This window comes from Rosa chinensis, chromosome 6 (assembly GCF_002994745.2).
Source record: "Rosa chinensis cultivar Old Blush chromosome 6, RchiOBHm-V2, whole genome shotgun sequence".
NCBI classification, from domain to species: Eukaryota; Viridiplantae; Streptophyta; class Magnoliopsida; order Rosales; family Rosaceae; genus Rosa; species Rosa chinensis.
Genome location: NC_037093.1, coordinates 54386189 through 54403705, shown reverse-complemented (window position 1 = coordinate 54403705; position 17517 = coordinate 54386189). Strand labels below are relative to the sequence as shown.

Below are 17517 nucleotides of genomic sequence, written 5' to 3'. Positions count from 1 at the left end.
AGTGCACATCATACTTCTAACCATATTTAACAAAGTTCTATTTTTTCTCTCTACTACTCCATTTTGTGTAGGATTATAGGGAGTTGTATACTGAGCCTTAATGACATTTTCCTGTAAATAAAGTGCAAAAGGACCCTTTTGCTGGCCTGCTTCAGTGTGTTTGCCATAGAACTCCCCTCCCCTATCAGATCTCACGAACTTTATTTTCTTTTCTAGCTGCAATTCAACTTCAGTTTTATAAATTTTGAATGCATCACATAACAGAGAACTCTGGTTTGTTTAAAACCCAAAACCACTGATATATACGATGATATGAGCAATCCAAACCGATAAATAAATCTGGTTTAGTATCAATCAGATTTTGTTCAAAGAAAGAAGAACGTGTGTTGGAGAGGGTAGTCAAGTTAATGGCGGCTGACAGCCCTAAAACTCCCAGAGTCTCCTATGCAGCTGCTCTCTCTGACGCCTCTCCCCTTCCTTTTGCCATTGACAATCTACTTGCTCCCTATGTGGAGGAGGGTTTGATATCCATCAAAATTTCTGAGGAACCTTTCCTCCGAGGGCTCGAAAGTTGCAAAAACAACTTGGTGGGTCGTGTAACGTCCCCTATCAAGACGTTGGATCTGGTGCAACAACTGAAAAAAGGTTGGTCGGCGCTGAACGAATGGATTGCTGCGCCGCTTGGAAAAGGGTTCTTTATGCTTCAGTTTAAAACCCTAGCTGATATGCAGCGTGTATGGGCAATGGGTTCAATCCAACTTCAACAGGGAATGCTCCGACTTATCAGATGGTCGCCGTCTTTCTCTCCTTCAACCTATAAGAATACCTTTGCACAAGTCTGGGTTCGGTTTTGGGACTTGGGTTTTGCTTTCTGGGATCATCAAACCCTATTTGAAATTGCTTCAGGAGTTGGCACGCCATTGAAACTAGATCCCCGTACAAAGAACTGTACTATTGGTTTGTACGCCAGAATTCTTGTGGATGTGGACTTTTCACAACCTCCTCCGGATAAACTCCGAATCACTAGGGCTAATGGTGAAGTGGTAGTCATTGGTGTTGAATTCGAATCTGTGCCGGTGATTTGCAGTAAATGTGGAATTGTTGGCCATGCTGCTACTTCTTGTCGTGCTATGGTGAATGTGGAGGCTGATCCCAGTGTCCCAAATGAGCGAGGACGCTCTGTGGTACGTTCTGGGCATAAGCGCCATAAGTAGCGTTCCCGTAGAAGGCAGGTCTCAGCCCATGATACTGTGTCTGCTGTAACAATGCAATGCTCGGACCAGTTACCAGTGCATGTGATAACAGCAAGGCCTGACGATGCTGCTGTTCCAGAGTCGGCTACAATGCAGGTGGTAGTACTAGTACCGAAGACAGTGCTCATCGATACGCCCATGACGGTTACAGTCCAACCATCTGACCATTGTCCCTTTGCCCGTATCCCAGAACACATTGGACTGGAAACTATGCCGTCTACAGCACCCATGCAGACACAAACAAAGGTTAGACCAATGCAGCAAGTGGACGAAGCTCAGGCTTCCTCCTCACTTAGTGTGCCTCCAGGTTTTCAGAAACCTCTGTTGGGAAAAGAACAAGAGATTATTCCATCAGATAAAGTGAGTTATGCTGGTGTTAACAGGGTTGACTTGGAGGAAGGAGAGTTCACTCCAGTCGTCTCCAAGAAAAATAAAAAGATGCTTAAGCAAGCTGCAACTTTGAAGCCTAAGGCAGCAACACGTAAAATTCAGTTAGGGTGTGCTCTCTACAAGGGGGAAAAACAAAAGCTTTATCAATGAATGTTATATTCTGGAATGCCCGGGGCTTTGCAAACGAAGACACACAGCGGGCTTTAAAAAATTTGGTACGTATACACAAGCCTTTCTTAGTTTTTGTCTCAGAACCCTTTGTGGTCCCTGAAGTACTTCCCAGCTCTCTCTGGAAATCATTAAATCTTAATTTATGTGCTACTAACACTACTAGAATTCTGTTCATTTACATCAGTCCAGAACCGATGTAAAACTAAATTCTAACCGATTTCTTTGTGGCTGATGTAAAAAATCCAGACATCACTTTAAGCGTGTCAAAAAACCGATGTTTAGTGGTTTTGTGTACATCGCTTTTTTTTATGTGAAACGATGTTTACTGGTTTGTCGTACATCGTTTCTTTTCAAATAAACTGATATGTTGCTTGTTTGTAGACATCACTTCTATTTTTCAAAACCAATATCCTGTTTTTCATGGTAAATCGATTTTGGTGACATTTCGATATGTTGATAATCATGAGACATCAGTCCAGTTTTAGATACTGATTTCTAATCTCTGAATTGACATCGTTTTCTTTGACATTAGTGTTTTGTTCTCCATTTATATACATCAATTCATATATATAAGAATGATGTGCAAACAATCATCTAGCTGCTGGCGGTGGGAAAATATCTAGAAATACATTTCTCATCATCCAAAAATCGGAGCTTTCCATTAATTTTCTCATCTTCATTCATGATTCTACATAATTCACAAAATAAAACCCAAAACCTCCAAAGGCTAGCCCATAAACATATTAGCAACCAACTACATCAGTTCTACATACACCATACTTTCCTTCAAAGCAAAAACTAGCCTTACATCAAGGTTGGTTGATCGGAACAACATTTGCATCAAGGAATGGATTGCCACTCTGCAGTTCCAGATGGGTTCAAAACTTAGAACACTTTGCTAAAAGACACTAAGAGGCTAAGACAAGATCAAATAAAAATAATATGCATGCTATAGTATCTGTTTCTTGAAAGAATTTATCATGATTGCATAAGATACAATGTATAGGCTTTACCATGATTGCTTTTGTGCTGTCTGCCAATTCGCTCACAGTATCTGTTTCTTGACATGCTGTAGACCATAAGTCCAAACTCTGAGAACCAATACCAGCTGCGAATTTTACCTAGAATTGCAGCAAGTTATATATTTGAGGACAGAAGAAGAACAAATATTTCTAAAGCAGGCTACAAGTTAGCACCTGAGACATTTCCAAATGTAGCAACAAATTCTACAAATGCATCCAAAGCTGGAAATGGAGATTTCCCCAGGAAGTATGTTGCTGAAGCATCATTGGTGCAACCATTCAATGCAAATTCTTGGGGCCAACTGTAAGATTTTCCAAAACTAGGGTTGACCTGCATAAGAAAGAATTTATCTAGTTAATACGATATATTGCGACTTAAAGAAGTATAAAAATGCTATAGATTGTCCTCAAACTAAATGTCAAGACTCGAGAAGTTTGGCATGTAATCAAACTAAAAAGTAAACGTCTGAACTCTAATATACCTCTGTGTATCAAAATGCAGGGTCTTTATACAATCAAGATCAGATTTGCAGACTACAAGCTTCCCACAATCAACTTCCAAATTGCAGATCAAAGACGCCATGAACATCTCCTCTTCAGACTGCTGTTGGAAACCATAACTTTGATCATAAGATATATCATAGTTAAAGAAGCACTAGATATCAAAACATTGGTAAGAAAAGGCCAGGTGTCAGATACCATTTAGAAGGGTGGGTAGCATACCATCATGTCCTTAGTTTTGAAGCGCCTAGAAGGTAGAAGCACTGAATTCTTCCCTGCCTTTGATGATAGAGCTAAACGAAAACAACGATTCCTGGTATACACAGCAGTGTCCACAAATAGGTGACTAAAGTATGCAGAGCTTGAATCTTTTCTAATAAGCAGATTCTCAAATCTTCCATTCCTCCCTTTTGCACTTGATATCCGTGAGCATATATGATAATATGTCATCATATAGTGACAAGAGTTGGTATTTCTATAGGGAAAAGTAAATGAAAGAACCGTAGTAAATGAAGTAGCTATCTGTTCATCACTAGAAAAGGAGGCTATATGCAATGTAGAATTTGCTTCTTGCTTATAATCTCTGTTATATTTTTACTTGGCAAATATAAATTAAAAAAAAGGAAAGAATGAGAATTAATTATCATAATATAATGATAAATTACAAACTCAATTTCCATTAATGAAGAGAAGTGGCACAAAATTTTGGTCATCTTCATCAACACATACCTCGGTGACAAATGCACCTACATGTGAGTTGTCCTTAAAAGCAGTCTTCTGAATGCGAATAATTAAATGTCGAGAGAACTTTGCTGCACAGGGGCACAAATACAACAACGAGTTTCAAAAACCAAGCAAATGAACCATATAATGGTACCAAAACAAAATCAACATCTTTTTACATTCCGTTTTCTCAGATCATTTCAGACTCAAGATTCAAAGCACTAACAATAAAGATTTACCATTTTTCGAGTCTCCTGAAGATTTGGGATTGACACTGGGGTTCTCATTCTGACTCCCGGTTGCATGACCACTCTCATCACCTTTCTCATCATCTGAACCCTGCGAACACTGCAAAACAAGAAACAACAATTAAAAGAACAATCCTTACTTCACAAAACCAAAACCAAAAACCTTACTTCACAATTAAAAAATAAAACAAAACCAAACCAGAAACCTTACTTCACATTTTCACAATTAAAAGAACAATCCTTCCACTTACTTTTGGATCATTATTGCCCTGGAAATTGCCTTGGAAAGTATTGAAGTTCTCTTTCAGACCCTCTTCCTATTACACTACCAAACCCAAAATCAGTTCCACATTCCCAGAAAATGTATAACAAAAAATCAACATATCAAATCTGAATCTTCATAAACAGTAAAAAATCAAATACCTTTAGCTCCTGTAAAGCATTAGGGATTGCCCCAAACCCTTTCCAAGTATACTGGTTCCTAGCCTTTAGCAAAAGAACCTGTAAAATCAAATCACCCAAGTCAAAAACCCTCAATTTGGGGCAAAGTTAAAGAAAATCAACCTCCTTTACATCTCAAATCTGCATCCAGACCAACCTTGTTTAGCTATTGCATTCGTCTAGTTCATTAGACAAGAGAGAAAAGCACAGACGAGAGAGAGAGAGGGAGGAGTGATTATAATCGATGCTATAATTTGAGGACTGATTCCAAGCTGGAACAAGGACATTTTAAGCTCAGCTGTAAAATCACCGAGCTCATCTGCAAATAAACAACATGGATGACCCTATAACAGACTTAACATCAAACCCAACTCACTCTTATGAAAGGGACAGAAGGAATAACTTAGAAATAAGAACTAGTAAACATGTATGAATATAAGATATCAAAAATCAAAGTCTAACTATACTATAAGCATCAATTACTCACCAACTGATCCTGAGGTATTAACCTTCTATCAAACCCAGGCAGAGGAATGAATATAAGATATCAAAAATCATGTATGAATATAAGATATCAAAAATCAAAGTCTAACTATACTATGAGCATCAATTACTCACCAACTGATCCTGAGGTATTAACCTTCTATCAAACCCAGGCAGAGGAATGAAATAACCAACACGACTAATCACAATTGATCAGTACTGCCATCACAAACAACCTCCTCCGAATCTCACTCTTGAAGAATGCAGTCTTCTTCAGGGAATGCAGGTATCCCCAAATCTCCACCCATCTATAATTAAAACCCTAAAATTGAAAACCCCAAAATTGAAAACCCCCAAAATTCTCAGGACCCAAACAGAAAACAAAGAATTCAATTGTAGTGACTCACCATTAACGCGATTAATTCAGATTAAAACCTGTTGTAGAGGATGTGTTGCCAGATTGAAATCTTCTGAGATCTTAGAGAGCTCGAGAGCTAGAGAGAGAGAGAGAGCTTGAGGGTACAGGTGATAGCGACGGCGAGGTGGTGGAGGTGGTTAATGAGAGAGAGATAGTAGCGGGAGTGAGCGGAGAGGAAGGCGATGCTGGCCTTGGAAAGAGGGATGGAGAGGAAGGAGGGGAGAGAGAGCTTGCGGGTATAGGTGATAGCGCCGGCAAGGTGGTGGAGGAGGTTAATGAGAGAGAGAGAGATAGTAGAGGGAGTGAGCGGAGAGGAAGGCGATGGTGGCCGTGGAGAGAGGGATGGAGAGGAAGGAGGGGAGGGATAGGGTTTCGGGCAAGAGTGAGAGAGAGAACGATGAAAGTGAGCGAAGGTAAAAGTAGGAAAAATAACAAAGTGTGTGGGGAATGAAAATTTTGCTCCCGCGTTCCAGAAAGTTTTTAACTTAGTCTTTCCGCGTTTTTCTATATTTTGGAATCAAAATATAGACATCGGTCAACAGTAACAACCGATGTTAATTATGTAAATAGAAATCGGATTTTCAAAAACCGATGTTATAATATTTTTTTACATCACGTGCAATCTCAACTGATTTAAATGACGTGATGTAAATGAACAGAATTCTAGTAGTGTAATGATCGGGGGTCACAAGCTCCCAATCTTTGGTTATTGTGTCCAATCGATGTTAGGCTTGTTCTGCTCTCTGCAACTGACCAGCAAATAACGGTATCTTGTTCTCTAGACGGTATACAATGTACCATTACAGCAGTCTATGCCAGAACTACCATTCATGGTCGCCGTAAGCTTTGGCAGGATTTATCTGATATTCTTCAAATGGGAATTCAGGGGCCTTGGTTAATGCTTGGTGACTTTAATTGTGTTCTTGGTGCACATGAAAAACAGGGAGGGAGAGCCCCTAATGCAATTGCTTGTCGGGATTTCCAACAAATGTGCACTTCTTGTGGCATGTTGAATATTGACACAAAGGGAGTTTTCTATACTTGGTCAAATGGTAGAACTGATGTTAGGCTTGACAGAGCTTTGGGTAACTCGGACTGGTTCGAAGCGTGGGCAACATTTGAGTGTCGTACGCTAACAAAGGCTTCTTCTGATCATCATCCCATCATGGTTTCTTGTTCTCGATTGGCTTTTGTTCCTCATAGCCCTTTCCGTTTTCAAGGTATGTGGTTGAAGCATCCAGGTTTCCTTGCAATGGTGAGAGACTTTTGGACTAATCAGGCAGTTTATGGTTGTCCAATGTATATTCTAGCTTCTAAACTGAGAGCTCTGAAAGGAATGTTGAAGGTTTGGAATATCAATTCTTTTGGTGACATTAATCTACGAGTTAAATACTCTAGAGCAATGATAGACTGTGTACAGCAAGAGCTTTCAGATTTGGGGCCATCAGAGGTCAGACTCAGACGTGAAGACATGGAAACTTTGAATTACCAAACAGATTTGTCAATGCAAGAATCTTTCTTGAGAAGCAAAGTGCGTGTTCGTTGGCTAATTGAAGGGGATCGAAATACTACTTTCTTGCATAATATGGTGAAGATTCGTCGAGTTCATAAATCTATGGCTTCGATTAAAGTTGGTTCACAAGTACTTCATGGTCAGGATCAGATTGCATCCCACGTGGTGGATCATTTCAAGGCCTTATTTAAAAGTGATTCAAATATCATTGACATAGGGTTAGTGGCGCGAACAATTCCAGCTCTAGTTACTGAGGCAGAGAATTTGAGTCTTACAGCTAAGCCATCAGTAGAGGAGATTCATGGGGCAGTGTTGAACTTAGATGGTTCTAGTGCGCCTGGTCCGGATGGGTTTGGGGGTATTTTCTTCCACGAGTGCTGGGAGGTGGTAGCTTTGGATGTAATTGCGGCGGTCAATAGTTTTTTTGACAATGGCTTTATTCTCCCTCATTTCAACTCCAGCTAAATCATACTGGTACCTAAGAAGGAGAAGGCTGATAGTATCTCAGATTTTCGTCCCATTGCTCTAGCGAATTTTATTTTTAAAGTGATCACAAAAATATTGGTTGACAGACTGGGTTTGGTTGATTCCAGAATTGTTTCCCCCCATCAAAGTGGCTTTATTAAGGGTCGTTCAATAGTGGATCCTATTATTATTACATTTGAATGTGTGAACCTTCTTGATAGAAATGGTACATGGGGTAATATTGCTATCAAGCTTGACATCAGCAAGGCTTTTGACACATTAGATTGGGGTTTTTTTACTGTGAGTTCTTCAAGCTTTTGGTTTTGCTCCACTCTTTATTACATGGATTCATAATATCCTTCAGTCTGCTTGGTTGTCAGTTCTAATAAATGGTACCTCATGTGGTTTCTTCCAATGCTCAAGGGGAGTTAGACAAGGGGAACCACTTTCGCCGCTTCTATTTTGTCTAGCAGAGGAGGTTTTAAGTCGAGGTTTATCTACGTTGGTCTCAAAGGGTAAAATTTCCCCCATTGCCGCTCCAAAAAAGGTGAATCCTCCTTCTCATGTTCTTTTTGCTGATGATGTAATGGTATTTATGCAAAGCAACCCCCGTGGTCTTCGTGCTATTATGAAATTCTTGGATGAATATGCAATTAATTCGGGTAAGGTGGTGAACAAGAATAAATCATCAGTATTTTTGGGCAAATATGCCTAGCGGCGGAAAGTTTACATCCAACATGTTTTGGGTATTAGGGAAGGTTCATTTTCCTTCACTTATCTCGGTGTCCCTATCTTTAAAGGGTGTCCGAAACCTTCCTACTTTAGAACCATTGCAGACAAAGTAAGATGTAAGCTCTCCACTTGGAAGGGTAAGCAACTCTCACAGGCTGCCAGACTTCAATTAATCTCTTCTGTTATTCACAGTCAGCTCTTACATAGCTTCCAAGTATATGCTTGGCCTCGGTCTCTTCTTTTGAAGGTACAGCAATGGACACGAAATTTTTTCTGGGCTAGTGATCCTCTAAAGAAAGGCTTAGCACTTATTGCTTGGGATACAGTCTGTCTTCCGCTGGAGCAAGGAGGTTTGGGTTTAAAGAATTTATTTAATTTCAACCGTGCGTTGCTTCTAAAGATTTGTTGGAGCACAGTCAATAGCTCTTCACCTTCAGCAGCCTTCCTGAGAGAGCTTTTCTTTTCTCATGACTTGCTCCCTATACAGTATTATCAATGATCCTCAGTGTGGCCTGGTCTTAAAAAATTATGGGGCTCATTCTATGCTAATATTCAGTGGTTGGTGGGAGATGGTAGCAGAATCTCTTTTTGTTCAGATAATTGGTTGGGTGCTCTAATTTCTTCCATTCATCAGATCACTCCAGTGGTGCAGTCCCTTATGCCAGCCAGGGTTAGGGATTTTATTAAGAATAAGCAATGGGCAATTCCTCCTATTTTTTCTTTCTTCTTTCCAGATATTGCTTCACAAATTTCTAAGGTGGTGTTGCCTTTGGAAAGCATAGGGGACCAAGTCATTTGGCCATTAAACGTAGCTGGAGTTTTAACAATAAAGGATGCTTTCATGTTTCTCTCGCCACCTAGGCCTTCAGTAAACTGGTGCAACTTGATGTGGAATAAGGCTTTGCAGCCCCGCAAAAGCTTGGTGACTTGGAAGGTCTTAAACAAGAGGATTTTAACTGATGATTTATTAGTAAGAAGGGGAATCTCTCTTAGTTCTCAGTGCTCTATTTTCCGAAGACAAGGTGAGTCTCTAAATCATCTTTTCTTTGAGTGCTATTTAATCCATGATTTCTGGAGTTGGCTTGCTTCTTTCTTCCGCAAGAGGATTCAACCAGGTACTTCCCTTGTTGATCTTCTCTCTCTAGACTTTCTAAATGGGATGGCTAGCTCTTCAAAAATTCTATGGAGTTTTGCTTTCTGTAATGTTGTCTGGTGCATATGGACAGAAAGAAACAAAATCAGGTTTCATGAGACTACTTTTAATTTCCAGCATTGGTTTCTAATTTCTTTGCTAGAGTCTGCCTCTATTCACTTTCTGCCGTGCTCTAATTCTTTGAGAACGCAAGGTTTATTTGCTGTTCTAGGGCTTTCTTCTTTGACTGTAAAGGCTCCAAAATATATTCCAGTACAATGGACTCCCCCCCCAGCTCATTGGTTGAAGGTTAATACAGATGGTTCTTTTCGTGACAATAGCACCGCTGGATCTGGGGAGATATTTAGAGATAAAGAGGGTCAGTTTCGAGGTGCTTTTGCTAAAAATGTGGAGGCTCTTAGTGCAATTGATGCGGAAGTGTTAGCAGTTATTGAGGCTTTGAGGATAGCTTGGGTTAAGCGTTGGACCCACATCTGGCTTGAAACAGACTCTATGCTTGTGGTTCAGTATTTCAAGAATCCAAAGTTGGTTCCGTGGAGACGACGGATTGCGTGGTCTAACTGTTTGTTTTTCACCCATACGATTCATTTTAGAGTTTTTCACACTTTTCGGGAGGGGAACGCTGTAGCTGATGCTCTTGCTAATCATGGGGCGCTCAATGTTGGTTATAGATGATGGGATGATCTTCCTTCTTTTATTGCTGGTCATTATGGGTGCGATCAGTCTTCTATGTTTTATTATAGGTTTTGTTGATGGTTTCTTTTGTATTTGTACTTTTGTTTTTTCATTTGTTTTTTCTTCCTTTGCTTGTTTATGGCAAGAGGGTTTGCCTCTTCCTCGTTTATTTCAGTTTGGGTTTTGGTTTGGTCCCCCCAACTGTTTTTGTATTTGCTTCTTTTCATCTAATAAAAATAGGGGGATGGGGGGTGAGTTCCCAGCGTGTGGCAGACCCTTCTCCTTAGGGATTGAGGGTGGGACTTTTTCCCTACATTGTCTGCCTCCGAGGAACTAATATCGCCTAACCTCTTATTCAACAAAAAAAAAAAAAAGAGCTTGTGATTTTTCTGACAGTAAATAGATATAGCAGTACCTAGAAAAATCATCTATAAATGTGATGAAGTAAAAATTTCCACAGATAGTTTTGTGTTTGAATGGACCACATATGTCTGTATGTATTAGTTCTAATAGGTTTTGACTTCTTAAGGCCTTTTTCTTTCTGTAGTTTGTCAATTTCTCTTTAAAACACTCAATGCAGTCATTCAAATCAGTATAATCCAATGCAGGTAAGATTTTATTTTTCTCGAGTGTTTTCAGTCTATCTTTGGATATATGGCCTAATCTTCTATGCCATATATTTGCAGACTAATTATTGAACAATGTTCTTTTAGTACCTGTGACAGTGTTATTCTGCATGGTGTTTTGATTATTTTCAATTAACATAATTTCCTATTGAGCAATAGAACAATTTAATTTTAAATAATCATGCATAAACACACCACAGCCAAGATAATTTGAACCCTGAAATAACTTTATTCCATTGAAATCAATAATGAGTTTGCAACCAATCTTAACTAAAAGACCTACTGAAATCAAATTCCTTTTCAAGGAAGGAATATAATAAACACTATCTAGAAAAAGAAAATTTCCTAAGCCTAAATCAATCTTCAGGGTCCCAATGGCCTTAACTGCTACTCTCGAACCATTCCCCCACACAGACTTGGACCTCACTTTTCTTTGGTGTCCTCCTGTTTGTTAAACCCTGCAAGGAATTTGTAATGTGTATAGGTGAGCCTAAGTCTAACCAGTAAGAGTGAGATGCTATATTAACAAAATTAACTTCTAGAGAAAAGACAGAATTTGGAAAAGACTCACCCTTCTTTATCATCTGAGCCTTGAAACCACTACAATCTTTCTTCATGTGCCCTATTTTCTTGCAAAAATAGCACTTAAACTTAAAAGGTTTTCTCAGCTTTAGGTTCTGCAGGTTTGCCGGGTACTTTAGTGATGGTAGTCTTCTTGGGCTTAAGTTGGTTCTTTTTCTTCCATTTAGGCTTCTCAAATACGTTTACTGCAGTAGCTGGTTTGCCTTCTTTTCTGATCCTCTCTTCCTCGACTACACATATAGAAATTAACTTGTTGAGGTCCCAGTTAGACTCTTGGGCATGGTATGAGGTTCTCAGGTTACTGTAGGTGTTAGGCAGTGACTGAAGTGCCACATGCACAACCTGAGAGTCTTTAACTCCCATGTCTAAATCCCTCAGCCTCGAGCTGAGGTCGATCAACTCCATAATGTGCTGCCTCACACTTCATTTTCTTGAAAACTCCAACTCATTAAATCTTTTGGATAGCCTAGCAGCCTCAGCTTTGTCACTCTCCTGATACTTATCTCCTATGGCTTCTAGAAAATCCATGGCAAGCTCTGGCTCAATGATTGAACCCCTAACAGTGTCGGACATGGAGGTTCTTATCACATTTTTAGCTTTCCTGTTGCAGCTATACCACTCCTTATAATATTTCCTATCTTCTTCTATGCTCTCAGTGTCTAGCTCTAAGGGCTGATCCTCAATCAAGCAAAGATCCATATTTTGATTTATAGACAGATAAAATTCAACTTGGTTTCTCCACTTCTTATAATTCCAGCCATTAAGCAACTGAATTTGGCCTATAGTGACCACATTTAGACCTAAAAACGCAGAAAAATAAAGAAAATAAGATTTCTGCAGTAAAACTTTTATGTGTATGTCAGAAAACAAAATCATGTATTTGAATAACAAAACCAAAATAAAACAGAAGGCTTAAAATTCAAAAGCAGTCATGAGCTTCAAATTTATGCAGATACATGATTAGTTTTCTATAAAACCCCATAGCTGAAATAACATTAAGTAACACCTTTGTGGCATAAAACTCAACATTCTAAAGTTCTTAATTATCATACTGCATTTAACAAACATCTGTCATTCCATGAATCAGTCTATATCTTTGGACAATAAAAGCTTCAGGGTATCTCAATAGATGATTGTATTTACATATGATACTGTTCAGTATTCAAAATTACATAGTGAACTACTTCTTTGGAAGACAAAATATAAGTGCAATTTTAAATGCAGAAACACAAGTTCCAATTTTGATAAAACTTAAAATCTTTGAAGAGTGATAGTGAAAACTTGCTTTGTGTAAAATAATCAATACAATCTTTCAAGAATCCTAAAACTAGAATTAATAACCATATGCTCAGTTTCTGTATGAACTTACTAATTTATGCCATGAAAATAACAATACTGCAGGTTTTAATGTTTGGGAGACATATTGTTAACTAAAGATCCATAGCATACATAAACATACAATACTCAATCACATCATCACAGTAACCATATAATTCTCAATTTCACACTTCATATCACACGATCACAGTAACGCATTCAACCATATATGCAAGATTACATTCATATGCATGATCAAGCATTCCAATATGATTATGACAACCCTTTCCATATGCAGAATCGAAAAACAAGTTCTGAGATTCTCAATGAACATACCTTGGCCTCTGCTACAGCGCTGCAACCAATTATTTTAGCGGAAGCAAAATTAAGAACAAGCAACAATTTTAACCTTTCTATTAATCCAAAATTTCTAAAAGAGGGTCTTAAATCCTCAGAACTGAGAATTCAATCTCAATAAGCCCTACTCAATCTGATCCCTAAAGCACAAGTGACCGTTATGTTCTAACGGTAATATTTTTAATTCTGGACTCGGGTTTGGGCCTTTTTACTTAATGAATTGGATTAGTACTAAAACCGGGTTAAAAACCACTTAAGGCCTGCTTTACTATAAATAGAAAATATATTTTATTTTCCAGAAAATAATTTTCACAGTATGGTTTTCTAAACAAAAACGCATGATATGTGTTTTATGAAATTCCTAAGCTCTGATACCATTTGTTAAACTACATGATGCAATAACAATTCACATCAACCACAAGATCAATTCATACAACAACATATCAAGAACAATTAAAACCAGCTGCACAACATCCACACCAAACTGCAGAATAGTTTTCCTAGTAGCACTAGGACTCGACCTGGATCAATGATGCTCTGGATCCCTGCAGAAACAGCTTGGCTTAGGTTGGACATCTTGAGCAACTGGAACGAGGATTGAATAGCAGCAAACTGGAGCAAAAACCTTCTGTATGTTAACACCAAAAGCTTCAGAATGGGGCTGAACTATATGCTATAAACCGGTGATGAATACAGGGACTTTGCTTCCTATTTATATTGGCCTAAACCACGAGTTAGACTCATCCCATAAAGAGTCCAACACTGCTTCATGTTTATCTAGATAGGAGACTTAGAGATTATCACAAATACTTGATGTAATACAGGTTGATTACTAATGAGTTTCCTACTTCTATTATTAAGAGATATACACCTCAATAGATAACCAAAATTAGAGTTGTATTCATGTACTTCTTGTTATTTCCATAGGATTAAATCGATTGGCTTTATCTTAATGTAAATCAGATAATGTTAAGTCCACATATTCTAACACAAGGAAGTTTCAATAATTAGAATTACAGAATAATAAATGTCAAAAATGATCTTCCTTGGTCAAAAACGTATGAATATGTTAGACATACCATGAATGGTTCTCCAAGGATCAGTTTCCTTATAAAGTATATTTGTTCAAAACCTGAAAAACCATATGAAAAGGTATAGTCAAGGAATCAAACAATGCTTAAAACCAGACCAAAACTTACAATCAATAAAACAAAAATTCTTTGCATTACAAACACCCATACAGTACAAAATAGAACAAATCATTGGTAAACAATCTTGCAATTGATCCCTAACTCAACAACAAATTGAAAAATATTGAATCCACATACAGGTCCAGAAAGAAATAGACAAAACAATTCTCATCAACCTCTTCAAAACTTAACATAAAGTGCTTACTGTGCAATAAAAAGAAAAATTTTTAACAATAGTACCCGACAAATGGGTGACTCCGAACTTCGATACATTATGTTTTAAACAAATCATTTCGATACATGAACTTGAAATCTCGACCCAAAATATATACACGCCGTTACATCCATCGTTAGTCAATGATTGATGAAAAAAAAAAAAACAAACAAATATTCAATGTTCACCACCAACTCCGACAATCCAACCAGCGCCGAGCTCCACCGACTTCTTCTTTCCTACTACACCCACTGGCACGCCATACTCTACTTCACCATGGCCGTGATCGTCGCCGCAGTCGCAATCTCCATGACCCTCCCTTCCAAGCCCGCAGCCGGAACCCCCGATCCGCCGCACCCATCAGCCACTTCATCTCTGTCTTTTTCCTCAAGAACTCTTTGGGCCTCTGGCTTCACCACCACCTAACCCTCTCCGCTTCCACTGATTCCAGAAAACCCGAATTCCACCTCCATGAAATGACCCTCTTCATTATCCTCACTAACCTCTGAATTCAAAAACCAAATTGAACCATCAAGACTATTTAAAGGTTCTCAACTATCTCTATACCTTCAAAATTTGCAGGCCTAATGAGACCTTGATTGTTCTCCTTGGAACCCATTTCGATCACCTTTAAGACCAGTTGCAACGCATTAGAACCCAAAAGAAAGCACCTTCAAATACCAAAAACCAAAACCCCAAATTTCAAAATTAGACGAAACCGGGCAAAACCCATTATCTAAAACAATAACACAACCACGGAACCCCAGAACCCACATCATTCAGATTTCAAAAAATTTTAAATTTCCAAAAAACCCACAAACCTTGACGAAAGGTCGAGTCTTTCCGCCCCAAATCAAAAATCAGATTGGGTCGATTCTGGTCAATGATTCTAGGGTTTGTGAGTAGCTAGATTTTGTAGGCTTAGATTGGTTTGTTTGGTGATTTGAGTGGTCGTGGATGGTTTGTATAATCAGAGCAAGTCAACAAACAGAGGATTGAGGAAGAGATACTCACCAGGAGAGAGAGAGAGAGAGAGAGAGAGAGAGAGAGAGAGAATGGAAAATACTAAATTACCCTTAGAAAAAATAAATAATGGCATAGGATTAACGGTGTTCACCCATTGATTACACGTATTTCTGTACATGTAATTGTATCTAAAACACTAGAATTAAGGTAATCTCAAGTCAATTATTATGTAATTAATCTATTTTTCTTTATTGTGTAGGAAATAAGCAAAATATCAAAAGAAAATGATATGAAATGGAGCAATTCGAAGTTTTTAGCAAAAGGACGAAATTGTAGATATCTTAATTAAGCAATTAAGTTAATTGATTAATTATGCAATTAAGCTTAATTGGTTAATTAATGCAAGCAGGCACGTGCAGTTTTGTTTAATTGGTTGGAAACCAATTCCAATTTGACACATGGCATGGCATGGTTTAATTAACCATGATTCTCACCTCAGGTTAGCGTCCTCCCATCGGGCGCGGCATGATTTCTTCCTCTCTTCCTCTATTGTCGTGCCATGTGGCCCTAAGCTTAATTATATCTCTCTTGCAGCGCACAACAGCCACTCATATATATTCCTGTCTCCATTCTCTTCGAAAGAAAAAAAAACCTAGCAGCGCCGCACCACCAAAACTGGGCAGCTAATCCTTTCCTCCTCCTCCATTTTCCATATTTTCTTTAGTTTTATTTTAGAAATTTGAAGAATTCATGCTTCTCTTCTACAAGATTCAAGACTTGGGTAATTAATTCAAGGATAGTCATGTTAGCTTTTTAGCTAATTGTGGCCACTCTTGTTTTCTCCTACACTTTTATAATCTTTTCTCTTTGAATTTTGTAATCTTGATGTCTATGATTATGGGTTGTGAGTAATTTCTTTGTTGGGGGTTAGGATTGTGTGCCCTTACCCAAATTTTGTGTAAAAGATGTTTAATTTAATGTACTGATGCAATTTTATATTATGGATGCTTATATCAATTATTGTTGGGTTGAAATGCATGTCTACGAGCCTAGCTAGTCAACTCTAGGGTGTTTATTTTGAGTATGTCTAGGATGAAGTTAGAGGCTTGACCCCATCTAATTCCTAAGCTAGAAATCTTCAATTTCGTATTCGAGAGGTTATAAGCATGGTGATTTACACCCGTTGCGTGATTGAGCAAGCGGGTCGCTTAGTAGTCTAATTCCTCAATCTCTAGGCCTCTTGAATTAAGTGAGTTCCTACGACCCTTGACGACCCTTGAACCGGAGTAGGAATACCATGAAAGGGAATTTCAGTTTTTGAGCCTTGAACCGTCTTGGATACGACTACCGCCAAAGTAGGAGATTTGCATCTACATTAGATTAGCTTCTGACACATGAGATTTGATGAAGGAGCCTCCCTAGCAACCGAAATTCTCATTGGAGCAACCTTTCACCATTTATGAGCATGAGTCTTTCTTTGACCAAGAGCCTAATTTAAGAGAAGAAGCGCATGTCGAGCATCTTGATCAAGAGCCCTTTATTCAAGTTGAAGATGATAATAGTCATGTTGATGTGCAAAATAGTGAGCTTGGTTATGAAAGTTCCAATGCAAGTGAGGTTAGAGACTACACTTCGGAGGAATGGGTATAATATTGGAAATATAAGCTTCCAATGGAGGGGAGATATTTAAAGATGATTCCGAAGAAGATGATGGCTTATCAATTGAGGAGGATGGGGAGTTTGAAGTCATACAACATAATCCCTTGTTCATTAAGGAGGATGCAGGAGCTTGAAGTCATACACCATAATTCCTTATTCATTGAGGCTGATATTCCCATGGAGGAATATAGCCCTTTAATACTTTGTGATGATGAAGAAATTGAAGAGCCAAGGACTTTCTTGCCTCCTACATCCAAGGAGATCCATCATGAGCTTCCTAAGGTGGAGAGTAAGACATTGAGCACTTATTTTTTTTATGAGAAGATTGAGATTAAGGTATTTTTACCTCTCAATCCACCATTAAGTGGTCAATGTTTCTACAATGAGGTGATGGATTAGAAATGAAATGGAGCACTTG

The 17517-nt window shown here is 38.5% G+C and overlaps 1 protein-coding gene and 2 long non-coding RNA genes across 4 annotated transcripts; 1 reads left to right on the top strand and 2 right to left on the bottom strand.

The window, feature by feature from the left end:
* Nucleotides 1–407: 407 nt before the first annotated feature.
* LOC112171573 lies at nt 408–1793 on the top strand. Its single transcript, XM_024308733.1, has 2 exons — nt 408–1184; nt 1284–1793. The coding sequence occupies exons 1-2, from the start codon at nt 408–410 to the stop codon at nt 1791–1793; spliced, it is 1287 nt and encodes a 428-aa protein (XP_024164501.1).
* Nucleotides 1794–2444: 651 nt separating this feature from the next.
* On the bottom strand, nt 2445–3572 carry LOC112170401. Its single transcript, XR_005801522.1, has 4 exons — nt 3319–3572; nt 3011–3167; nt 2828–2935; nt 2445–2674 (listed from the first exon to the last, which is right to left on the bottom strand). It is a non-coding gene; the product is annotated as an uncharacterized LOC112170401 (long non-coding RNA).
* A 737-nt stretch (nt 3573–4309) lies between these two features.
* LOC112171572 lies at nt 4310–5933 on the bottom strand. 2 transcript variants are annotated; one of them, XR_005801520.1, is made up of 5 exons: nt 5368–5933; nt 4907–5068; nt 4732–4809; nt 4560–4625; nt 4310–4408 (listed from the first exon to the last, which is right to left on the bottom strand). It is a non-coding gene; the product is annotated as an uncharacterized LOC112171572 (long non-coding RNA). The 2 variants fall into 2 exon arrangements; XR_005801521.1 differs by lacking the exon at nt 5368–5933 and adding an exon at nt 5237–5260.
* Between the last annotated feature and the right edge of the window lie 11584 nt (nt 5934–17517).